The sequence below is a fragment of the Xiphophorus couchianus genome, chromosome 7 (assembly GCF_001444195.1).
Source record: "Xiphophorus couchianus chromosome 7, X_couchianus-1.0, whole genome shotgun sequence".
Lineage (NCBI taxonomy): Eukaryota > Metazoa > Chordata > Actinopteri > Cyprinodontiformes > Poeciliidae > Xiphophorus > Xiphophorus couchianus.
Window position 1 is genome coordinate 19480398 of NC_040234.1, and position 26713 is coordinate 19507110.

A 26713-nucleotide genomic window follows, 5' to 3' on the forward strand; every position below is an offset into this window, starting at 1 on the left:
CTCGGTTTTTTAGGATTAAATTAGAAAAGAACTTATAACCAATCTACACATTGACTGAAAAGGCACACTGACAGCTATTGACAGCTATTGAATTTGATCAAGTGATGAAACAGAAATATTAGCGTATAAAACTGTATCATAAGGATAAAATACGAGATGTTGAAGTACTTTATAATCTGAGGCAGAGCATAGTTACATCCGAATAAATTAGAATATTATTTAAAAGTTTATTTATTTCAGTAACTTATTCCCTTGAGGGAAACACATTATAGACGGTAGATTCATTACACATAGACTTACACACCTCATTGTCTGATAATTTTAATGAAAACATGACTTTTCATTTCTTACAATATTATACCAAACCAGATTAATAAACCAATTAGTACAAAAATGTGGTCTCAAAAGCATGTTAAATACTTGCTTAAAGACGATTATTTTCAAAAATTATATTTAATCTGACCGACAAATGTCACTGAAGCACACATGTAATTTTCTGGGATACAGATAAATGTAATAAGTATAGCAACCTGAGAATGGAGCCTTGAGGGTGCATGACATATCGTGACAATGTGCCAAACTCAACGCTACGATCCAATTTTATCAAGGCAGAAGTTTTAGATCCTTTAATGTTGAAATGGACTGTATCTATACAAAAAATAACTTTAAATAAAGTATTTTATATTAGCTGAAAGAGTGTCTTTATAAAAAAACAGCACTTTAACTGGGCAAAGTATGGTATTAAAAATAATAGCAGGATAGAATGAAAAGATATTTTACACATTCAACTTCAATAACCTGTTTTCAAGTTTCTCTATGCCTTAGCTGTACACAATATTATATAAAAAAGAAGCTGCCGTTTAGATTTAGAAGACAGCAAATTGTTTATGCCTCAGAAGTTCCTCAGTTAGAGTTGAACAACGGCACATTAGTAAGGGTGATCAGTCAGAGGAGGGATTATTTCAGATTGCTTGTTTCTCTGACGAAGTAGGTGCTGATCTTAGACTGGAGGGTAAGATAAAAATGTTTGCATTTATTTAGTTCATCCAGACACAGTTGTAGTATAAATCAGGAGTGGTTTTGCTGAAACAGGACTGATAAAGCAAAGCCAACGGGAGATAATGTGAGGAAGGACATGAGCTGATTAAGCTGGGATGAACAGATGGGATTGGCTGATGGCTGGAGGAAGAGAAAGGAAAGAAGCAAGGAACAAAGATAGAGAGGGAGGGATGGATGAGCAGTGGAACAGTTGGAGGGATAAACGACTGAGAAAGGGAGAGGAAAGATGAGTCACTGAAATCATTAGCAGGAAATAGGAAGTGACATTAAAATTCATTTGTTGATTAATAGAAATCATGGCATGTTGGGAATTAGTTAGCGGCTAGCGATCAAACAAATGCTTAAAATGGCAGTAGATGTTATGATTTGTATATCTTCAGGCGTAATGTAGCGCAAGTGCAAACAGCTGTAAAAAGCTGCAGTGGCTTCAACAAACATCCCAGATAAAAGATATCTAAAATCCCTCAGAGAACTGTATACAAGGGAGAAAAAAAGCTACAAGAAGCATGTCAATTAAATGAGCTATGGTCACAGGGGAGAAGCTTGGACATTGGCTTAGATAAGAAAGAGTATTGTGCTGCTCAGCAGTGCAATGCCTGATTAAACAAAGATAATAATCTGAGGTTGGGTACCCTCGAGACCAAGGCCGGTCAGAGAAAGAAATAGATTCAGAAAAAAAATAACGAAAAGGCAAACATTAATAAACACAAAAGCAAAGGCAAAGGAGATTTGAATGGTCGATAAGCTCAGCTTTTAATGCTTTGCAGAATTTTGTAAGCTTTCATTTGAATAAAATACATAAAAAACAGATAGAAAAGGCATGAGCAAATGATGGTAAACAGAAAATTAGGATAGCAGCTGTTGTTTTCAGCAAATGTTTTAACGGATGAATGTAGATGACCTTTCAAAATACAAAGATTATCATATTTTATTTACTTTATAAGAGTTAAACTTTTTTTTTTGCTTCAGTACTCCAGTAAGGATAGCACACTTGTCTTTCAGGGAAAAAAAGCATTTTTGAATCCTTTTTTTGCTGCTGCTCATTGTGCAGCCTCCACATTATATTTGATCTTTTGTGTTAAAATCTCATAACTTGCTCTTTATTTTCAGAAATGCTTGCATCTATGCAGTTTTATGGAGTCAATCAACATACCAAATGGAGGAAAGTGTGCAATCAGATAATGAGAATAAATTGGTAAATCAGAGAAACCCTACATGTGTGTCTTATTAATGAGGTTCTTATATGAAGAGCTCTTTTAAATAAATAGTCCTTGTCTTTCTGGGCAGATACAGTCATGCATCCTCCGTCTTGCTTTCCTTTGTAATGGTTGTTATCGTCATCAGGTTTTTATGAGTAAATGTACTTTTTCCAGATGTTCTGATGATAAATGCTGTGACCTTCAAAAAATATATATCTCAAACAAAGAAAAAGAAAGCAAAAAGCACAGTTTCTCACCTACATGTTTTTGAAGTAAGATGCACTGCTTTGAAGATATTAATAGTGAGACCATTACTTTTCTTATTGCATATTAGTCTTAACGCTGTGAGAGTATGATCAGACATAATGGTTTTGATGAATTAAGCATTGCTTATTTTAAACAATAAATCACTGACCACTATCAAACAATATTAATTAGTGTTTACACCCATCCAGCTGCCAAATGTCTAATGCATGTGTCTGCCTCACAGTGCTCTGTTTTCCCCCTTCAGGCTATCGATGCTTCAAGGCAGTGTTGTTTCTAACAGGCCTGATGTTTGGCTCTGTGGTCATCTTCATGCTGTGCTACAAGGAGAGGGTGATGGACACTCAGCTGAGCGTAGAGGCATCTGTCGGTATTGGCCTGGGCATTGGGACACTGTGTGGCCTGGTGACCATGTTGGTCCGCAGCGTGGGCCTTTTTATGGTAGGCCTGCTGCTGGGCCTGCTGGTTGGAGTTGCATCACTTGTGGTAAATCCCTTCCTTTTGTTCGTTGTTTTTATTTTTTGTGGATATATAAAATACAATGAAAATATTTCATAGTTATTATTAGAGATACACCAAATAGACATTTGCAACCAGATTTATAATCCCAAGTAGCATTTGTAAAGCTTCCAGGAAGTATAAACTTTAACCATAAAAAAAACTATAGGGAACAGATCTGAAAATGTTTCTTTATATTTCTTTATCGTTTATGATAATTGTCTATATTAGCAACTGTTTAAGCTGTTCATCCCAGCTTAAACTTTTTATGTTTTATTAGTGTTGATTTTCTTTTGTAATGGAGACGGTTTAACATGCTTCTACAAGCTATCGTAGAAAAGAGCAACTACTAAACAACATTTCCTTTTCCAGGTTATGGAGGAATTCTATCACCCTAAAACAGTATGGGTTCCTCTGGGAATCCTTCTGGGCTCTGGGACATTGTTTGCCGTCCTCACTCTTCAGTGGCAACGGTGCTTTGTCACCTTCTCTACAGCAACATTTGGCTCTGCCATCATCACTGTCACAGTGGATTACTTTATAGAGCTGTTTGCCTTGGTGCACTACATCTATGAGAGACTCAAGGTTAGGACAGCTCCTGTGTGTTTGTGAATGTGAGCGTTGAATTCACCTTGAGGCAGTTTCTGATGAAAATTCATGACATGTTAATGTTTGAGTGAAAGTCAGATTGACAGGTTTGCAAATTTACAGATAAAATGTGCCATATTTACATCTTTGCCAATACCATTTGATTTCTAAGTCAAACTTTTGTGAATCAGTCAAAAGTTATTTTCGCTCAAAAATAACTTTTGATCAATGTGGTCTTTTATGGTCTTCTATGGTCTTCATTGTATAGCAGTTAAGGGTGTCAAGTTAGGTCTGAGATTATTTTCTACATAATTCAAAACAGAGATTTGGATTTATAGACCTCTCAATCTGCCAAAGTAATTTGTTAAGTGCCTTGAGATTACCTTAATTATGAAAAGGCACTATATAAATTAACTGAGTTCAATTGGTTATGAATGCACTGAAATAAAGGTGTCTACAGCAGTGGACCAGCAACTTGTGCTTTACTACATGCTTGTGCTTTATATGCTTAGAAATAAAATAGTGTTTCCCAACAGAATGCTGCTAATATCATAGAAAGTTAAACTCTGGAAATTCACTATATCTAATAAAGCAAAGGTTTTTAAAAACTGTACTGATGTTAATTACAGGTGGCACCAAAGAAGCCTGTCTGCTGGTTCACCTGGGTCATCTTAGGGGTGTGGCCTGTCCTGACCCTCCTTGGAGTTCTGATCCAATGGAAAGTTACTGCAGAGGGATTTTCTCACACGGAGGGTAAGCATCTAAACCTGAATGAGCTAAGAATTAATTTGGCACTGCCTTAAATAGGAATGCACACCAAAATTGTTTTAGAAGAAATTTCCCATTGTAAACCACAAGAGGTTTGCTTCAGAGAACAATTCTGTTGACCCGACTTGGAAAGCTTTTGTTCTCTTAAAGAATCAAAGCAATATTTCACTATTTTTATTTCATCATTGTTTCTTTTGTAACCCACAATAATTGATGCACTCTGAGATAGACTCAATTATTTTAGTATTAACATACCAATCAGTGTGTTGCACAAAATCAAATCATGCTTCATTGCCTTCTTAATCAAATCTCCATGAAGCAGAGAAATAGCAATCAGTTTTACATATGTAACCACTTCCTCCTGAATTACCACACAGAATATTTTTATTTGAATCCTCCTCCATCTTATGAGGAAAATTCTTGGTCTTGCTATGAGATGGGAGCAGAACAAAGATAAATGAATAAAAAAATGTGTTCATTTAATCAATTTTCTTTTCTAAATCAATCGAAGTGCACATGAACACTTTTAGAAAAGCTTTCAGCCCCCTCTGAAAATTGTCAGACTCTGTTTAACCTTCTCCAGAGAAAAACATTCAAAATAAAGCATTCAACCTTTGTGCCTCACAGTTTCTCTTCGTGTGATAGACTCTTTGAAGCTCATGACATTGATGTTACATAGTACACTGCAACAGAAGTCAAACAAAAAAACAGAATGGTTTTCTTAAAATTAAAAAAGATTAACTCAGTGAAGTTAACTATAACTGCAAAATTCTTTAAGGAAAAAAACATGGGTGTCATTTAAACAGTGTCACCTCGCCACAGGTAGCAGCAGATCATAAGCTGATTCACAGTTTCAGGGACAGAGAGAGGACAGCGACATATAAATGCATCTTTTCATCCGGTTATATGCAGAATTGACTTCAAAGCAATGACAGGAGACAGGTTATTTAAGCTCAGCATGGATTTGAAAGTAATTTAATTTCTTTTCATAACATTTGACAGATGAAAATGAAAACTGAAATTTAAAAAATAGTTCTCACAGTGGCTGGAGAATAAAAATAATTACCGGTAACAGGAAAACTGTAAAAGATATACATTTGAAACACTCAAGTCAAATTGTAGAAAACAAATGAAGAAGCTTCATAGCCAAAACTGTATATTTTTATTTATTTTTTTACCTTCTGCAAGGTTGTAACCACAAAAATATACATACAAACGTCTATCACAAAAGTTTTTAAATAATGTACACTGTAGTTTGTGGTAGTAACATGAAAACATATGAAGAGAATGAAGCGCCATAAATCCTTGCCAGGCACAAACAAACTATTGTGTCAAGTGTGAAGCTTTTGTATTTTTTTCTGCTGCATTCATTTTTCCCTGCACTTATGTTTGGGTAAAGAATTATAGCTTGATGATTACGAGAAATTGGTAAGAAATTTGGAGAATATTTTCCAAGCGTACATAAGGCCTTATTTTTAGGATACCATGTGCGAAATTCAAGATTTTGTCATTCAAAAAGTGTAGCGAAACATGTCCCAGAAAACATCATCTTTGATGTTTGTCCCATGGGAATATTTTTATGATATGTAACATAAATGGTCATATGTTCTGATAAATATGCTGACGAACATGAATTAGCTTCAGAAATAAACCAAAAGTTAGATATAGCTTCTGAGTTGTGGGGATGGATGCGTTTGACAGATGCTGATTTTCTAAACCTGATTCAGCATTGATCCGACCACGGCCACTACAAGCTTCTATGATAAGTTTTAACTTTAAAGAAGTATTGTCATTGCTTCAGGAATTAGAGACTGAGGTTCTGTGTGTGTAGGTGTGTGTTTGTTGTCTTGCAATGGAGAGTCTGAATATACCAGCAACAATGTTTTCACCAGAATCTGTTATTGACAAAAACAGCCTTAATCTATTCTGAAAACAACCACAACACAGATGGTCAACTCACGCACAAAGCGAATCTCTAGATGCAGCTTACAAATGCTTTATAACTCCTGTATTAAATCAAATGCAGGGGCTGGAGGGACACACAAATGCATTGGTGCAAAGTATTTTGTTCACACATGTCTATGATGGAAACACACACTTCATTTGATCTCTGCTGGCATTCACAGCTGCAAAGTTTCATAGAATAAGTTACACATTGGCTCAAATAATAGGATTAAACTGCAGGCTGCCATGGATACCACACAGAGGACGTGGGCAAAGAGTTGGAGGAAGCTCTTAGTGTTATTTTGAAAAAGAAAAAAATCCAATTCTATACAGTGGATAGAAGCCGAGAAAAAAACAGCAATGGTTTCTTTTAAATTCAAAACAGCCTTAAACACAAAGGTGGCATTGTGTATTTGTTGTTTTATTTGCTATTTTCGTACACTCTATAGAAAGACACATAAGTTTTCTTTTCTTTCCCTGTCTTATATTAAATCAGACTAAACATTTACTCTTTTAGGCTATTTAATATTTCAAAAAGTACTTCATTTTTGCTGAATTCTTGGATTAGGGTCCTCAGACTTGCAAGTTTCCTGCTTTTTCTTCAAATGTCGTCATAGTCGTTGTGGCCAAACATTTTAGTTTTTGTTTCATCAGAGCAGAGAACATGTTTCCGGAAATTAGATTCTTTATTCTTGTGTGCATTTGGTGAATGTAATTTGGCACTTTATGATGCTTTTATGAACTTCCTCCTCTCGTAGTAGCCTGCCAAAGCATCTCAGTGCATGACTAATTTCTCTCTGAATAATGACAATTAGCTTCAACCAGTATCCATGCACATTTTGCACTGAAAAGCTGTGAGAAAATTATCACATCCTCTTTATAATTTAATATTATGACTAAACATTACTCTTCTGCTTATGCTAAAATACAATGCTTGTGGTATCTTCTGGCAACTGGAAATTGTACCCAATGATTAACCAGACTTATGCTTAAGTCTTTATTAATTGTTCTTCATATCACTGTTGATATATTTAGATTTTCCCTCAATGTAGCAAGAGGAAGCAGTATGTGTGAGCATTTCTCTAGAGGTAAATTCATAGGTTTGCATCCATTTAAGTCAAATATTATAAACTAATCAATCATAGATAAAAAGCTTAATGGTGATTAAAAAAATATTCTACTTTATAACTGTCAGCTTCAAAGTAAAAGTATCCATGCTTGTGTTTTCCAAAATATAAATAGCTGTAAGAATGCATTAGGCTGCTAAAGGTGCCATTTAATGGTGACAAGAACTTTAGTGCAAAAGAGAGTGACTGGAAAGGGACAGCGTAATGAGGGAGCAGGTGTATGGGGGGAAGGGCATGGGTGAGGGTTGCAACACGGGGCACAATGGGTAAGCAGGAGCACCCAAGTGAAACCGTGAAGGAAATCATGTTTTCTGTCAGAACAGCGACTGCAACACAACATGAATGAATGAATTAGGTCAAATTTATATTTGTATCTCATTTTCATTTGTCTGTTACAATAAAAAAAACAACTTATGTTGGACCTTACAAGATAGCTTTACTAGTCTGCTGGCCCTATGACACACAGAAACATGTGCGCAGAGAGGGGTGGCATAGAGTGAACTTAGAAATAGAAAAGGAGGGGGTATCATTACTCAGTTTCCCTGGCAGATGGTGCCTCATGTTCACACGCACAAAGGAACAATAATAGACCACATAACAGCCACACACAAACATTTCCACACACATGAACACACACAGTCTTTGTCTGTGTGCAATGTGAGGACGCTCATAAAAGACACAATATAAATGGACAAATATCTTCAACTGAAGCATCATTTATGTTGATATAAAATGAATGAATCAAAGCTAAGTATATCCATTAGTTTAAATAATGGACCATAAGACGGCATGGATTTTGGACATCTTCTGCTAAAAAGCGTGTTAAAATAGCAAGCTCACACTCACCCACTCACAATATGTCAGGAAACTGAGCAGCTTGGTGCAAGTAGACTCAGCATGGCAAATTAGTCGCCTCACAAATTAGAAATGTCAAAAAAAAAAATAGCAAAAGTTGTCTGCATTTTTCTTACATTTAAATTTTTTCAAGTTGCTCTGCATTATGCAAAAAACACACATAGGACCACAAAGTGACACAGGCAAACTTATATCTTAATCTGCCCTCTCTTATCAAGTGCATTGTTCCTCACTGGTTTTCCCTAATACAATACAGGCCCTCTCACTTGATTACCTATTGTTCTCTTTCTCCTTTCCTTCCCCACATAATTAAAGTAAGGTTGTTCTTTTTGACCTCCAGTGGTACTGAGTCGACAGCAGCGGCGGGTTCAGCTCATGCGAATCCGACAAAGAGAGGAAAAGCTGAAAAAAGAGAAGGAGAACAAGAAGAAGAAAAAACGTCAAAACCAGAAGACCACCCTCAAGCAGAAGGCTCAAACCCATCACAGCCACCATCACCAGCAGTACCACCACCCAGTGGTCTCCCACTCTCATCACCAAACCCAGAGCTCTCAGCAACCTAAGGTCCCTCCTCCTCCTTCCCAGACAGAACCCGGCTACCACCGCAAACCCAACCCCAAAAGACGCTTTGATGGAGATGTGCTGTCTCCGGTAATATTCTTATTCTCATTCTTAAACTGAAAGAAAAAAAAAAAAGTTTTATTGATATTTGTCTTTTTGTTCTTTGGAATTAATGATCCCACAAAAGTTGAGATTTTATTGAGATCCTACATTACAGTCCTGCTTTAACATAAGTAGATTTACTGTGTCTTGAAAAATTATTCATACCATTTCAACTCTTCCACTTTTTTGCCATGTTAAAATCACAGTTAACTGTATTTTATTGGGCTTTTATGTTACAATCTAGCATAAAAGTTTAACATAATTGTAATGTAGATGATTCATAGTTTTAAACATTTACAAATACAACCTGCAAAGTATGGCACATGTTTGTGTTATGACCCCTATAATCTGATATCAGTCCAAACCGGATATCCAGTCCAAACAATTTGAAGTCAACAGATTAGTACACTTAGTGTAATTTAATGAGTAAAATATGGCTCAGTAATCAAACATTATCTGTGACATATCACAGATACAGTTGAGGAGAAGGATGTTTGTTCACTTTTTCTAATCTTCTGTCCATCCACAGAGCTACATCAGGAGTTTCAGAGACAGACAGACAGAAAGACGGGCTTACTCCCACACTCGAATGAGTCGCTCTCGGATGGCTCAACTGGACTATGACTGCGGCTCTCAAGTGCCTCTCACAGTCCCCAGTGGACCAGCAGTTCGGATCTAAACACATTCACACAATCACTGTCTCCTTCAAAACTCTTGGTAAAAGACTTGAAACAGCCCAATCTACTGTTAGTTTACCCAACTGAAGATTACCATATTCTGATCATTTGTAACCCAAAATGGTTTTGTCTTGTTTGGTGTTTTGCCAACCATTTTGGTTTTCAGAAAGATAATGAACAAAGACTTTGGTTTTGGAGGGAGCACAAATTGATGGCCATCCGATTCTTCATTTAGCGCCAGTGAAGCTTTTGCTTTCCATCGAGGCACTGAAGAAAATGGAGCTGTTTTATATGTTATCAAGCAAACTGTTTCAGTAATTTTTCAATGTGACCGTTCTGGGAAGGGAAGAGGGCATATTTGTCATACTCTGTAACATTGCAGCTGAAGTGGAATTGTGTGTATTTTAGAGTATCGGGGAACTGCAACTTTTTTTTTTTCTTCATCTGTATTCAGTATCTCTACCTTCAAGGAAGTTAAAGGATGACACACTTCACTTCAAGGGTTCTGAGGGGAGTGCTCAGTGTTAAATGTTAAAACAAACTGAAGGTACAATGCAAACACTGAACTGAAAGCTCTTACTGTTCATTTTTTTTCCACTTGGAGGTGTCTGTGTAAAGTAAGATATTTATTTCACTGGGGTTATTTTTTTTTATCAGAGCTTGTTAATACAGAAAATAGCAAGTGGCTTGGAAAATCCTGTGGGTTTTTTAAAGGGGGGTGAATTGTAGGTGTGAATCGAACTGAGCGGTTCAAACCAAAGAGGGTTTTTTTTTTGTTAATTCCTCTTCTAAATTAGTATTGCTTTCTGCATATTGTGCCATTCTCCAAGGCAGATGTGTTTACATCTCATCACTGACCTTCCTCCATGTTTGGTCCCAAATGGTCTGCTTCTATGTTTGAGTGGACACGTGAGCCCTACAGCTGATGGGCTGGCCCAATTATTAGCAAACACGAGGGGATTCATTTAAATGTCAGATGTGCATGATGTACAATACTCTTCCTCCTCTTGTTTTACCACATACTGCTTCGCTTGGGAGGATTAACTTCTGAAGGTTTTTCATGACATGTTATGTAATGAAGAGGAGGCCTTAAAGAAAGATTAGCTCATTGAAAAGAGGTAAGAAAATGAAAGCATCTGCAAATGGCACCCTCTAATGTTTACTGCTGGACCTGTCTTTTAGACTTTATGTGTGTTTGTGTCAACATAAATTTACATGTTACTCTATTTTTAATTTATGTATTTCTTGCAATTAAGATGTTGAGTCAACATCTAGAGAGGAGAGGTGGATTTCAATGTTTTACGTAAAGATGTAATGTTTAACATTATTTTATTTACGCCTTACAGAAACTTAGATGTTTTACACACGCACAATTCCTAACTTAAGGAAATATTACAATGAGTTATGACAAATGATACTGCCAATAATGCAAAAATAAGAAATGGATTAAACTTGATTCCTAAAAATGTAGGATTCCATGATTTGAAATGTGAGCAGAACAAAGCGGAGCAACAGTTAAACATTCACGCACTGATTTAATAGTGTTTGACGTTTGCAGATTTTGCGGTTCTTTCTTACAGGGGGACAATTAACTATGTTATACTCCATTATTGCATGACAAAACTCGTGTAATACCTGTATCCATTGTGTTGTGTATTTTTTGCCATGTGGAAACCCCAGATTTCCAGCTTTTTTGGACCAAGGGTGCATAAACACTGCTTTATCTCTGTATATTTACACTGTCCAAGTAAAAACCTTTGACAGGACATGTATTGTTACTAGATGGATGCTTCAGAATATTTAAAGTAAGGTTCTGTTACAAGCAGTTGACATCTTACCTCCAGTAGCATAAATCCTGATTAGTTGGTCCCAGAGGCTGAAGCTAATGGCCAGTCTGACAGAGGCCATGACCAAAGCAGACCTCCAATCTCAAAAACATCATAGTGGTTTATGTGGGTGCTCTTTTATTAACCCTATAACTGTCATCAGGTTTGTATTTTGTGATTACTTATAAAGATCGTTGGTGGCTATTTTCACCGGAACAGGAGCTAGAACGTGGTGCACCATCAGTAATGTTCCTGCATTAAACATGCTGAAGATTAAATATGTAAAGCATTTCTGGTCAAAAAGCAAAAATATTTTTGGTAGTTTAGAAAATGTTTTACTTGATTTTTACTCTGACTCACTTCTCTAGTAGGTGGTTAATCTGTCAAGATGCTGTATATGTGCAGTTCGAGGTGCATGTTCTGTACAGGAACATCACTGTGACACCTCCTATTTCCATTTGCTGCGAAAATAAGCAGCCCGGCTAAAACAGAGTGACAGTTCAAAACATGATCAAAGGCTGCTTGCATAAACCACTTTGAAGGTTTCAGAACTGGAATATTTTTATTATGGTATGAATCCACTTTGGTCTGGGCTCCCCTCAGATTACACTTTAGCTTCAGCCTCATCAACCAACTGATTTTCATTTATACTAAATGACGATGCAAAGATGGTTGTGGATAATTTGTTACCCACAGTAGACAACTACAACTTCCTAACAAGAACTGCTGTAAAAAATTCTGAACTATTTCTTTTTAATTTAAACCACCTCCTGTTCTACTTTATGGTATTATTCTTATGGTCTTTCACTGTAATGTCTGTAATAGTGTAACTTTATTTTTGCTTGTACCTCAGTCCTCTTTTTTATGTCCTGGTTGTGTTTTTACTGTAGTGGTGATGTATGTTATCATATGTAAATGCTAATCACTGGCTCCTCTCTTGCTTGTAATTGGTAGTGTGGGCTAATAATTCTTTTATGTATATTGCTTTGCTTTGTCTTTTATTATTTTCATAAAGTACAATATTCAGATACACTGAATATTGTACTTTATATTGTGAGAATATTTTGACTGTAGATACTGACTTGTAAATAATTTTAATGTGCAAATATTTGACTCGGTTTTAATGTTTTTAATATTATGTTGTGTTTCATTTCTGCAGCTGAATACTTTTAATGGAGTAGACCTGTCATGCTGTGATCCTGCTGAATGTTTTTTTGATTTGACCTTGTGTAAATATGTTTCTCATTCTGCTGGTTGAACCTGTGATGATGGAATTCAGCCGACAAATTTTAAACTTGGAATTTAAATTTGGCTTTGAATCTTTTTTTCTTCAAACCTATTCCAGCTGCATGCTTGTTTAAAGCACAGATCAGCAATTACTGTGGCATGTTTGGGGTCTTTCCAAAAACATATTCCTGGGTACAAAATTAAAGATGGCTTATGTTCGGAAGAAAAATGTTAAGACATGTACAGTATACAAATCATGAATTAGCATAGAGGTTGGAAATCAATGTTCTCCTCTGGTATTAGAAAACTGGAAGCAATAAGTAGGAAGAAATCATAAAGTAAGCTGACTTTAAAGAAAACAGAAGGTACAGTAGAAATATGCTGCCCTTTGCTGTTGACCTGCTACATAATGAGTGGGGCGTTTTAGACATAAGCTGCAAAAAATGACTGCAGAATATTCTGGCTAACGCAACTCACACTAATTACTGTAATATCCATCAAATTTTTTCTTTTTGAACTCCGTTACAACATTCTGCGCAATTTCCTCTTTCTAATTTTTCTTCTTGCGTCTTTTTCTGTCCAGATAACCTTTTCATTCAGTTCGCCGTCTTCATTTCTCTTCTTTTCAGCCTGCATCACCATCTATCTCTCCTGTTCTTCATCGAATGCTCATTTATTATCTGTTTCTTTTCTGTCTTCAACACTCACAGCCGTGGCCTTTTTTCATCTCTGTTGACATTTTCACTCCAGTGGTTTCAGAGACAAATGACACAGACTGCAAGTCTTGTTGCTTCTAATCTGCTTTCAGCTGGAAACAAAGTGTGACCAGGGACAACTCATTACCCAGCCATTGTTCACATTTCCCTCACTTCTACATCTCCTACACTGATTGTTTTAATCTCTTTTCAGTTCCTCTCTTCCTCGTGAATTAAATGTTGAAATAGAGGGCTATGTTTGGCTGACAAAGCTTGCATAATTACATTTCATAAAGGTATCAATACAAAGATGTGCATGTTATTTAAGAAGCGCTAATGATCAGCGATATGGTACCTTGAAAAGGTATCCTTCTGAACTTTTTCAAATCTCACATTGCTACAACACACTTTGACATATTTTATTTATTTTAAGACCAAACCTAGTCTCAAGTTTTTTCAGCTTTAAGTAGTTTGGTTCTCATATATTTAAATAAACCACCTTTCCCACCAACTATGAATAGTTTTTCTTCCCCTAGAGGCAAAAGACTTTCCCACAGCACGATGACCCCACTGTCCTGTTGTGACAGTGGGGTTGTGAGAATGTTTAAGGGCTACCTTTGCAAGAGTGTGTATGCAGTCTCAGACAATAAAAAGAAAAAATGACCAATACCAACATTTTTTCTTATTAGGTTTTAAAATTAGAACAATTTAAAACCACACAGTTTTGGACATCTCCACTGAGGTTTATTTGGAGTGAAACATCAAACCATTTTTACCTTCTCATTCACAAGCACTAAACACATGCAGCTAAGCTCGACCTTTAAACATGACTGAGTTCCCTCTTAGTTCAATACTTTTTTTTTAAATATATATGTTCTTTAAATCCAACCTGACACATTCATTAAATTTGCAACAACAATTGTCCCTAACTGATCATATGTTCATATTTGTGCTAAAACAAATAATGGAATATGCACAGTGAAAATATCTCCTTTCAGTATTATGTTTGACCACAGTGTTTCGGGCTCGCTGAACCGTCTTGAAGCTCAAAAACCTCCCTTATTATGCTGAACCATAACAACTTGTTAAAATGGAAATGCAGAGATGAGAAATAGCAAAGTCGAATGCTTTTCTGAAATATAAAGTAATGCTAAAAAAGTTTAAAATCCTGGAATGCTATTCATTTAAAACCAGGCTAAAGGCAACCTGCCTGCATCTATTTTATGATGAATACAATCGATTTAAATTATGTTCATAACTTGAAGCTTACATTATTAATTCTGCCTACAAACATCGGCTCAGCTTATCTTTTCTTACAGTAATGGTAAGAAACAGTTTCTATATTTGTTGATATTTTATTATTTTTCATTTCATGTTGTCTCTTTACATGATGTCCTGTTGATGCTGTGTTGACTCGCTGACAACCTTAAGGGACAGAAGAAATAAAAGCAATTAATGTCAATGATCATTCATGTAAAAGAACCAGTAATTAATGTTGACAAATCGCTAAGTAGGTTAATACAAATTGTGCAGATATTGGTTGGAGTGAAGTGCTGTGCAGGCCAGTGAAGCTAACAGTTCAAAGAAGAAAGTGTTACAGTTTCACAGTTTCAAAGAAGTGCCTACAATCTACATTATCTTATAGAGGAGAAACAAAGACTTTCCATGTCATTTCAGTGTTGCTATCATGCTTGTAGCAAAGCTATAGAAGCAAGTGAGCAGATGCTAAAAGTGTAGGTGGAACAATGAAACTAAACTTACACACTGGGCACTAGCACCCTGGCTCATGGAATATTTCATCTAGGAATGTCATATATTAAACATGATCTGTTACCACATAAGTGTGCCAATTTACAGTCTTTTCTAACATTGTTTGTGTTATGGCAATTACTGCTGAATCCTTTTATACCTATTGCTTCTTCATTCTTAAAATTTTACCATGTGTTTCTAAGGGTTAGCACATCCCATTGTGTTTGTTCAGTAGGAATTTGCAAAAATGAATGATGTTGTGGCCCTTAAAAATATCACATTTCAGTGGTTCACCCTTAGACATATAGAAGTGGAACCAGAACTGTCAAATCCACTCACAAAAGGAACCATTTTCTTAGTTTATAAATTTTAAATGGCATAATTCCCACTGGGATGCCTAGATTGAGGTGTTCTGGTATATTGCATCTTGTATTACTTCCAAATCTTGCTATAAAGCATAAAAATAGTAAAGATGTCATATTTCCAAATTTAAAATCCTTAAAAACAATGATTACAATGGGTATTTTCACCCATGTGAGTAATTCAGCTTGTGTTTGTCTATAATTTGTTTGTCTGTGTTGTCGACACGTGGATGCATGTGAGCTCACACCTCTCCATCGCGGGTCTCAATAGTCTTGATAAGAACAGTTTTCTTGGAGTGAACCTCTGATCCACGCTGGGATTCAGGACTGGTCTCTGTAAGAATGCATTCACCTAATTAGCTTGGAAATTAACTTTATTTACAGTAACACAAAATCAATTCAGTTTAAAGGCACTGGTGTTGTTTACTATTGATTGAGAAAGGTACCGTACTCTTCTAAGCTTTTTACATTAGGGAAAGAATCAGAAAAGAGATTTTGAAGCTGCTTATTGTTTTCCAGTGTTACATTTCTATTTTAAATGTGAAAATTACATATATTTATTCAAAATAATAATTAAACATGTAAAATTAAACACATTTGAAGACTAAAGGAGGAGACAGCGTTACATAATCATCTAAGTCTGGGTTGCTTATCTGTGAAATCAATGTCCTGTGAGGTATTTTGTCTTCTGTAACGTCTCCACCCAGTGGTCAGAAAGTGTTACTGCAGGTACATGATATGTAATAAACTGAAAATAGCATCTACCATATTCAGTCACAGGCTATAATTAAACGTTATCATCCTGCTTATTGACTCATTTGGAATGTAAAATGGATTTAACAAGTATTTATGTGTTGAAAAAAGAACATGTTACTATTCCTGTTACCTCTGAATCCAATGGAAGAATAGGCAGACTGGACAGGCATAGTGGTGGTGATCCTGCAATGGAAAGAAAGAGAGAAAATAACAGTAATATTACGTAATTTGAGCTTGTTATCATCCTTCTAATCAGTGTGTAAAGCAAACAGACCTGCTCTCCTCTCCCTCCAGCAGCTTGCGATAGGTGGCAATTTCGATATCAAGAGCCATCTTCACATTGAGGAGGTCCTGGTACTCCCTCAGGTGGCGAGCCATATCATCCTTTAGATCAAGACATTAAAAAAATATAATTAAAAGTCTTATTGACTCCTAAAATTAAAGTTTCCCCACCAACAAAAATCACACTGTTACTAGAAATACTGAAATTAACTGGTAAAGATGGGTTGTGTATTTCTAAAACCCCACCTCTTATATCTGACAGCTGTTGCTTTTATTATCTGCTGTCACAATGCATGCCTCATGTGAAATGCTAAAGATGAAGGTTTATTACCTTCATCTTGGCAATGTCTTCCTGCAGCCGTGCAATGGTATCCTGGTAGCCAGAGGCTTCCCGGCCCGTCCTGTCCTCCATTTCTCTCATCTGGCGCAGCAGAGACTCATTCTGAAAGGTTAGAAAGGAGGTGAAGTCGTGTTTAAACAGGACTGGCAGCAAAATAAAAAATTCAAGCTGTATAGTTTACAAATAACAGGAAAACAGTGAGTTAAATAAATACTGACAGTGCCCTTGAGAGAGTCGATTTCACAGGTGTAGGACTGGATCTGGTGCCTGTACTCCATGGTGTCCTGTTTGGCCTGCCGCAGAGCGTCGTTGTTCTTGTTCACAGCTTGGTTCAGATCAGACACCTTAAGGAGACACCAGGTGAGTGTTTAAGAATTTTAGAAACAGAAGAAAATAAACTCATGAAGTGCTTCTAATCTACCTTAGACTTGTACCAGTCTTCAGCCTCTGCAATGTTCTTTGCAGCAATGGCTTCATATTGCATGCGGATGTCCCTGAGAGCAGCAGTCAGATCAGGCTTGGACATGTCCATCTGGATCTGGACCTGAGTGTCCTGCATCTGGCTCTGCAGCTCTCGGATCTCCTGCAAGGTGTTCATGGAAAGAAGAGATTCATTTTTAGCAAAAGTAAACTTAATGAAATGATGTAACAAAAAGAAAGAGATTTATGGATGTTTAAGAGAGAAATAGACTGCAGCTTAACCCTTCAAAGCCTTACAAAATAAATAATAGTCAGAATATTCTATAGTTTGAAAGTACACATCTAGATTTTTCTCTAGCTCTGTATCTTATTTGATACATTAGGAGATTATAGTCATCTATTTTTATTTTCCCAACTAAAAGGGCATAAGTTATATGCTACAAAAAACATGGTAGAAAGCCACACACACAATAACCCATGTAATAAAATTTGAACTGATAAACACACTTTCACTACAGTCTTCTTTTGACTTTTTTTGCATCCTCTGTCTTTTTCTGTGTAACCATTAAAAAGAAAGAAAAATCTTCATAAAATGTTTCTACAATCAGCAAAATGCAAAAAATATATATATCTGATTGGTTATAACCACAAAAACCAATTAGAAAGATAACAGATTGTTTTAAAATTGTTTTGTTAAAAGAATCCAATTAACAAGTTACATTTTTAACTGTAATTATCTTACAAACCTCCTTAAAGAATTAAAGGCCTCAGAAACAGTTGTATAAAAAATTATAAGTTCAGTGTAATAACTTATAATTGTTAAGTTGAAATTAACTGGTAAAGATAGGCTGTGTATTTCTAAAACCCCACCTCTTATAACACTTGGTACACTTGTGTTGGTACACTTTCCAATACCAAACACTTGTTTCTGTGAAATTAAACTTGTATGTGTAATGAGGCACTTCCTATCTGAACTGACATTAAAAATAAAATATCTAGACACTAATAAAGCCTTCTTTTTATGTGCACTGGGAGAAAGTATTAAAAGCATAAATTCTAGTAGCAGCAAATGCAATTCTTTCATTCTCAATAAAAATATAGAATTTTACAAGCTTAAGCTGCATTCAGCTGTCGTTTGGTTTAATCAAATAGTTTAAAATAGCTATCCATTTGTTGCCACGTATACACTCACACACACTTGAGCTATTTCCGCAACAGCTGACATGCTCCTTTAGACCAGTCAGCACTTAAGCATTTCTGGGAGGTCAAAGTTGAGACAAAAAAGACAAAATGACAAGATGGATCCTCAGCTGTGCACTGAAACTGAGCTGAGCTTGTGGCTCATCCAGTCCTTTGATCTCGGCAAGGATTTTCTTGGTTGTGCATATTTATATTAGTGTGTTAGTGCATGTAATTTAACATCAGTGGGAGAGACTGATCAGATGTTACAAACCATCACAGAGACAAAACAATGCCTCTGTACGGGAAACATTTAGAAGAGTATCAAACCTCTTCATGGATTTTCTTGAGGAAGGCAATCTCTTCTTGCAGGCTCTCAATGCGCCGCTCCAGGTCCAGCCTGGCCAGAGTGGCACTGTCAACATCCTACAAACAAGCACACAGCAAGAGAATGTATTCAGGCAAAGGCAAATGACTAAGAATCTGTTGTACAAAAAGATGAAGCGGAAACAGAGTTTTATTCAAAAAGTTAAACTAAAGTTCAAACAAACAAAAATTAAGACATACAGCTCTGAAGGCAGACAGGTTATTCTCAGCTTCTTCCTTCTGGTGGATTTCTTCTTGCAGTCTAAAAGGTGGAAGAGTTATCCCACAGGGGGAAAAAACAATAACAGAGGAATGTTAAAGGACAAATTCTTCTTGCCTTGAGTGCTGCTGCATTTGTACTTAAAAATAAAACCCGAGAGACACAAACTGTATTCTATTTAAACTCTGTTTGTATCCACACACCCACACGTCTTCGCCTGCTTGCTCTTTCAGCCTTAAAGAGTTAATGCAGCTGCTCCCCCACTGTCAGCGGCCGTGGGGTGATAACAAGAACCATTCTTGCTCTTTCCACATTTAGCATTTCACCAAACATTTTTTAAAAACACAAAAAAATTTTTAATCTATGCATAATTACAGGCATCAAAGGTTGGGAAAGTGACTGATCTTTGGAGGACGACATGAAAATTTGAATACCTGCTTGTTATTTTCACGTGCTGTAGCTGTGAGCAAGCAGGAGGTTAGGGTGTGTATTTTGATTTCAGTGGGTGAAGCAAGTGCTGTTGCTGGACTTACTCACAGCTTCAGGCAGCTGCTCGAAGAGGGCTGATAAACAGAATGTGAAGAGCAGGAGGGGGTGTACGTGCTGTAGACTGTGTGTGTGCATGTGTGTAAGAATTGGAAGCTGACTGCATGCTGTGCGTGTTGGGGTGGGTTTTTATTACACACTTTAATGTGAGCGATGATTCATCCAGTGTCATGATGGAGTTATGCCAGAAACACAAACTGACCTAAAAGCTTTAAACAGACAAATATAGGCCAACAAACAAATTTTACAAGGGATTGAAGTGAAATTTAGAATGTTATTTCCTTTTAGTGTCTAAAAATAATAGATTTTTTTTCTGTCTGTCCACCTCTCTTCCTGTCTGAATGTTTTACGTCTGGCTGAAACTTTATCTGTCTGTCTAAGGTTCATTCCTATGAGTCTGTAAATCTGTCTCTATCTCTATTTTCCTCAGTGATGTCACTTTGGAATACATTTCCACAATTATAGGAAGCTTGAAAACGGTAGCATTCACTCAAGAAGGCCTACTTTGAAATTCTTCAAGGTTTATCTATGGCTTCTCTTTTCTGTAACAGAGAGAAATTAACAAAGTATTTCTACTCCTCTGTTTTTTGTCTTCAAATAATCTTTTTTCCACATAGCTTAACAATATCCTGTTTGGTATTGTTTTACAGAACATGGGATCAATGTTTTTTTCTTCTTTTTCTTTTTTTAAGGTTACCCAAATTTCTAGTACTGCCACGTTTATATAAAGCTCAGAATATTCTGGGCCACCTCAAGTTGTTAATTAGCAAACCCTCTGGCCTCTTTTACAAAACTTTCTGGAGCCTACTCATCATGTATTCATTCTATATTGACACACCATCAGAACCTACCTTAGCTTTAGCTTCTGCAGATCATCAGCCAGGTTGTCCCTCTCCACTTCCACCCTGGCACGTTGGTTGGTGAGGGTCTCGATCTGCCTCCTCAGCTCCCTCATTTCCTCCTCATACAGCTCAGCCACACGGCCAGGACCCTCGCGAACCCTCAGCTTCTCAATCTCCACGGTCAGAGCAGCATTCTGCTGCTCCAGGAAGCGTACCTTCTCAATGTAGCTGGCGAAGCGGTCGTTGAGGTGCTGAAGCTCGGCCTTCTCATTGGTCCTTGTGTTGAGAAAGTCTTGGTTCATGGCGTCTGCAAGGTTAAAGTCGAGCTTCTCGCCTCCATAAGTACGCACAGCTGTTGAGGAGCCACATCCTGCTCCCCCAGCTCCAGAAGAAACTCTGAAGCTGGAGAAGGAGGGAACAGCGGAACTCTTGACCTCGTACACTCTGGAAGACATATGGCTGGAAGCAGAGCCTCGACCTCCTCCTAAGGAGGAGAAGAGGGATGACATTGGTGATGAACCAACACCAGAACCAAAGGTCCGGCGGTAGGAGGAGGCACTCTGGGTTGACGAGGAGTAGGATTTGCTCATGGTTACTTGACTGCTTAGTTGGTTTGTGGGTTCAAAGAAGCTGCTTCGGGTGTTAAGGCCCAACAGTCCCACCAGGCAAGCGGAAGAAAAACTTGGTGAAGAAATGGCAGGCGCTCAGAGCAACTATTTGTAGACCATCCACACCCACTCTAGCCCTTAACCCCTCCTCTACGGCCTCCCTCTTTCTCCTACGCCCACCACTCAACCTATGCTGTCCTACGCCCACCACTCAACCACCCTCAAACCAAAGCAACCCTATCCCTTTGATATATTAGACAGGATGTTTAGAGAACATTAATCCAGGTCTTTCATGTTTACTGAGATTTTTTTTTTCAATGGCCAGTTGCATCAGATCACAATAAAACTGTAAACGAGTCTCTTTTTGTTGATCATAAACTCAAAATATAGACAAGCTTCTGGATGCCATTTTCAACGATCGCGATCATAGATTTATTTTTACACCAGTTTATTACAGTCTTTTAATATAAGTAGAGTTACATATTTTAACCTCTTTGACAACAATCATGGCTCCAGAGTATCTCCCATCCTCAATCCCCCACCTTGTCTTGTCTGTTGCCAGCCCTACATTCAGCTGTCAAGGGATCCAATTTCAGCTGCTGGTAAAGTTGATCAGCTGTGCATTCGTAGCTGTCTCTTCTGAAACATGACTGCATGAGCAATTAAGAGTCCGATTCATTCAGTGATTGTGCTAGTAACAAATTGTAAAAGTCATTAAAAAAGAAATTATGGGAAAATTTTCTGAATCAGATCTCAAAAAGTTAAAAAATGCTGGTCTTTACTGAACCAACCATGTTAGTAGAAATATGAGGTAAAATATTAGATCAGTGGTATTTTCTCAAATAAAACATTTTCCATACTAATGTAATGTTCTGTAGAACTTCACCTAAAGTGTTTGGTTGAATGTTTAACTCTTCACAATTTTGTGGGTAATGAAGCAACACGGGTAAAATAAAAGCTATTGAAACTCAATATTTCAGTGTAACTATATTATATTTGTGAAAATGTCTCTTCAGATTAATTCATAACCTCTTGTTCAAGCATGAGTTATAAAGATTTTAACTGGTTTCAGAATGTATGCCTAGCATAAAGTGTACTTACAAAAATATTCATAGGCCCGAGACAAACCCATATTTTATTATAATGTCAAACTCTAATGCATGTTCTTTGGATTTTATCAAGTAAGCTGACACAATGGTACATGGTTTCTACAATGGTTTCTACAATGTGTGTCAATAAAAAATAAAAAACCAACTGCTTTTGTATTCACCTCCCTTTAATCTGATATCCTTAAATTAAATCCAGTTACACCAAACTCTTTTGTTTTAGAAGTGTATATTTGTCCTTGGTTATATAAGTAGCATCAGAGTTTGACTGATAGGATTGCCAGGAAGGTCACACTCCACACTTCGAATTTGTCACACACTACACTTAGACCACTCACACCATGTGTGAGTGGTCAGATGCATTGGTTGAATTTTTGCAACAGTAGATGTAAGTTAAGCATCTGAGTGACTCAGGGTGTGTTCACAATTTGTAATCAAATTGATGCAGTGTATAACTGACATGGAGACAACATTTCAATTCTTCAAAATGTCATCTTACAATAAAACCTGGCCCAGGGCATTGCCAGCTTTGCCTTTACTAAGGTCTTTGTACCCACTGAACTGAAATAGTCACATGAAACAGTGGTCTTAAAACAGCATTACAAATGAGTCTACCGTAATCTCCGGACAATTGAGCACACCTGAATTTAAAACTTCACACCTGAATTGCATACTCACCTGTGTGTACTCAAATGTCTCAGCATATTGATGGCAGATTTGGAGACTGAATCCCCACTCTGCTCCCATATTGTAGAATGGATCTACAAGGGCCACTTCAGCCAAAGTTTTGAAATCAGGAAACATTTCTCCAACTGAAGCGATCAGAAGTTGGCAAGAGTCTCTGAATGAGGAACAGTGGGATGAAATCCCTCCAAATGCACCTGATGAGTCAGCAGTACATATTAGGACTTCAGGTAGTCAATGCAAGGATCTTAATAATACACATATGTAAATTAAGAACATCATCTATAAAAAAAAAAATAGAAAGCACCTTACACACAGCTGGGTCCCAGCTGATAGTAGATTTAAGAGGCTTCTAAGTCCTGCTCTCAGTCTTCTGTCATAGCTACTTTTGTGGGTTTATGTATTGTCAGTAATGACTACTCTAAAAAGTACACCAACAGTAACTTTTGAGAGCCGACTACCAAGTACTTACAAAACTCTCTGCTTTAATTGACATAGAATAAAGTGACACAACTTCTGTGTTTAATCTCCAAACCTATAAGATTTAATTCTGGATTTAAAAAGACACTCTGTGTCAATGAGTGTGCATATGTACTGTATTTATAGGTATATGCTGGAGGGGTCATTGTGTGTGGTCATGCACATATTTGTGTTTCACAAAGCAGCGTGCCTGTCAGCTGCAGTGGGTGGTAGCAGCCCTATTTTTAGATTTCCTATTCAGAGCTCAGCCTGTTTGGTCGTCTGCCCCGAAAGACCCCAGAGGAGTAAAGATAATGGATAGTAGCACTAATTAAAGAAATTCAAGTATGTGCCTTTTTGTGTTTCTTTTTCTGTTGTAAATATAACTGATGAAAAGGTAATGATAATGTCTGACAAGATTTGAAAGAACTTTGTGTTTACTTCACAAACCTATAACGCATTATTTACAGAGAGTAAAACCAAAGTGACTTAGTTGTTCAAAACCATTTGATAGTTTAAAACAGTAAAATTACATAAATACTTAATGTGTCTTAGAGAAGAAATTTGATTTCTAGATAGTTCATCTCAAACACCTTCCTTTACCATCGAAGGTCACCCAGCTTTTAACAATGGAGCTATAAAACTGAGCTATTAAAATAGTCACAATGAGAGAAGCTGCGCCATCAACTTCATGCAAAGTGTGCTTGTTAATATCAAAACACTAAATATATCTGTTCTATTTCAAGTATGGACTTTTAGAAATGAGCTTCAGTTTTGTGTCATAAATTCTCATTTTAGCCTTAAAAAGTAACATATAGAAAGTACAGACATTAGTACTTTCAAGACAGACTGATTCATTTTACTCCAATTAATAATGAAAAATTGCATAATATTTGATTTTTTGTTTGCATATTTTATGAAGGATTATTGTTGTGACTCAAATGTAATTTTAATTAAAAGCATGAGAAAAAAAATTAAGCTCATAGGTCAAATGACATTAAATATTGTCTTAAACGTCAAGAGAAAGAAAATATTTCACATATCCCTAATGCTCTATTAGTATAGGCCGAACATGCTCAGATGAACCTGTTTGAAAGTGTTGTTTTTATGGAAGGGCCATAAAATGTTATATGATTACCAATAAAACTGATTCATCTCCTCTAGTGCAAATGGGGGGTACAACTCTATACATCTTAATCTTTTTTAATATACAGCTAAATTATTTCAATTAACATGTAAAACTTAAGGACAAACGGTTTTTTCTATATTCATCTGTTTTAAGTTATTGACTGCTCATTACTAGAAGTGGTAATGGTGTCCTTCCCGACTTATTCCTACTGTAGGCTGAAAAACCAGCAGATTAGAGGCAGATTGGAGTAACAATATAACAATAATTTAAATCTTTAAAATATCTGGGCTTGTGACAAAGAAAGTTGGCCAGAGATCTAAGTCTATGCCATCCCTCATTTTGAGCAGGTAAAAAAAAAATCTAAAAGAAACTTCAAGTCTTGCTGTTAGGTCACCATTTAAAACAATTTACTGTTTCCAAATACTGTGCCATGACAGTATGTGAAATTTGCACGTACTGTCCATAGTATGACCAGTGCCTATTACGCAAAAAAAAAGTATGCATCTCTTAGATCTTCAAGAGCAGTTCTATTATTTTGTTCTTGAAGTTCTGGTTCATAAAGTCTTGTAGTTTTTTGCTCTTGACAAATGTTCTGGACAGAACTGTTTTCTTGTGTGGCGTCCAACAAATATTGGTGAGAAAGTTGAAGTAAATGTAGTTAGAACAGTGACAAATGCTGCAGTGAGCAGGACTTAAGAGGTGGAGATTTTTACCGATAGAGATGAGTGCAAATCTTTTATGGGCTGGATGTGAAACAAACTGCTGATACGAGATGAAGAGGCATCCAAGTGGTTTGAATACTACATCGTGAGCTTAGGACAGACAGTGAGCCAGCAAACGGTTGCCTAACAGCCACAAACTCAGAGCCAAACAACCCTGAACTGTATCCCAGAAAAGACACTCTTAAGTTAGCACCCTAATGAAAAAAACGACTATGGAAACAGTTATCCAGACAGGAAACAAGTCTCGGAAAATGAACAGCACATGACAGTCAGGTACTAATTTTAAAATCCATGTCCTGACCTGAATCTGAATAAAAGAAAATAACAACAGCATTTCTCAACAAAGTAAATTATATCACATGCCAATTTGTCACAAGATGAGAAAAATCTTATATTCTAATTGTTAGATGTTAGATCAGACCCATTCTATGATGCAGTTAATATTACAAACCCAGACATAGAGTTCTTTAAATGTCTAGACTTGATGTCCTGACAGCACCCAAAGTCAGTCTGGGACACATTGGGAGAGTAAAGTTAATGTGCCATCTTTTAGAAGTATTTTGTCCAGTTGTTAGTATGGCAGAAAGGCAAAAGTGTTGGAAGCCAAAGGATGTGAGGGAGATGATGGTAATTTGATCTACTAATAATTTTCCTTGACACTGAGCTTGACAAATTGCATGGAGAATCAAAATGCTTTTGAACAATAAGCATTGTGGGGACTCTATTTTAAATCCTTCCGATTAAAATATAAGAAGATGATAGTAGATACAATCACAAATGGATGCCCCAAGCTATGAGTTTCTAACTTAAAAAGGTAAAGAATGTTGAAAAAACTGTGCACAAGTACGATGTAAATAATACTCAATGGTGAGGAAAGAGCAGGTGGTTTAAACATTTATACAGGCAGAATACTTGTTGCCCAGCAACAAACCCAACAGGCATACACAACATGCCAAACAGTTGAGCTGCGGCCCAAAATTGACTTTATGATGAAACAAGGAGAAAAAGGAAGACAGAGAAGTGCTGTATTTGTCTGACTCTGTCACAGGTTTTGCATGCTTGTGATTGCATGCAAGTGTGAAACATAAAAGACTCTAACAGCCTTCTAAAAATATTATATTTTTAAGAAGAAACCAGTTGTTCCATGTTTTATGCAGGTCTATTTTGGGAGAGATTTGATATCAAAGTGGTGCAACATTACGGAGTTCCTAAAGTAAAATCATTAGACTTTGATATGTTGCAGAGATTCAATTTCAGTGGCACCTAGTCCCATTTTACAATTTATTGAGCAAGTATATCTGACTAAAAATAAATAATAATAATAATAGTACAAGTAAGGTCTGACATTAAAAGTACAAACATACTGGTAAATCTGTTGGTTCTTCTGTTATGGTTACTGGGTGCTAAAAGAAACCTACATAAGTCACATTTAGAGAAATATCCAAATTTCCTTAGCCTAATTTATTGCTCCCTGGTGAAATTCCTGAAATCCCTGCACTCAAACTGCACGTTGCTGTGTCAACTGGTAATGCAACTTATTTCAGCAAATAAGA

The 26713-nt window shown here is 36.7% G+C and overlaps 2 protein-coding genes across 5 annotated transcripts in view; one reads left to right on the plus strand and one right to left on the minus strand.

Moving 5' to 3' along the window:
- tmem198aa (transmembrane protein 198aa) overlaps positions 1-23290 on the plus strand; it is a 45131-nt gene extending 21841 nt beyond the window's left edge. For 3 of the 4 annotated variants that reach the window (XM_028023160.1, XM_028023159.1, XM_028023162.1), the window contains 5 exons: positions 2770-3008; positions 3393-3605; positions 4238-4361; positions 8643-8953; positions 9495-12779. In XM_028023160.1, the coding sequence (XP_027878961.1) occupies positions 2770-3008; positions 3393-3605; positions 4238-4361; positions 8643-8953; positions 9495-9644 (1037 nt within the window). In that variant the 3' untranslated portion in view covers positions 9645-12779. Of the gene's footprint in view, positions 1-2769; positions 3009-3392; positions 3606-4237; positions 4362-8642; positions 8954-9494; positions 12780-23279 lie in introns of those variants that run through there. The other variant, XM_028023161.1, reaches the window with a different exon arrangement.
- desma (desmin a) lies at positions 14710-21155 on the minus strand. The gene is made up of 10 exons (XM_028023158.1): positions 20462-21155; positions 19046-19106; positions 18809-18904; positions 17301-17462; positions 17098-17223; positions 16871-16981; positions 16532-16641; positions 16388-16440; positions 15750-15835; positions 14710-14815 (listed from the first exon to the last, which is right to left on the minus strand). The coding sequence occupies exons 1-10, from the start codon at positions 21040-21042 to the stop codon at positions 14774-14776; spliced, it is 1428 nt and encodes a 475-aa protein (XP_027878959.1). The 5' UTR covers positions 21043-21155; the 3' UTR covers positions 14710-14773.
- Positions 23291-26713: the final 3423 nt, after the last annotated feature.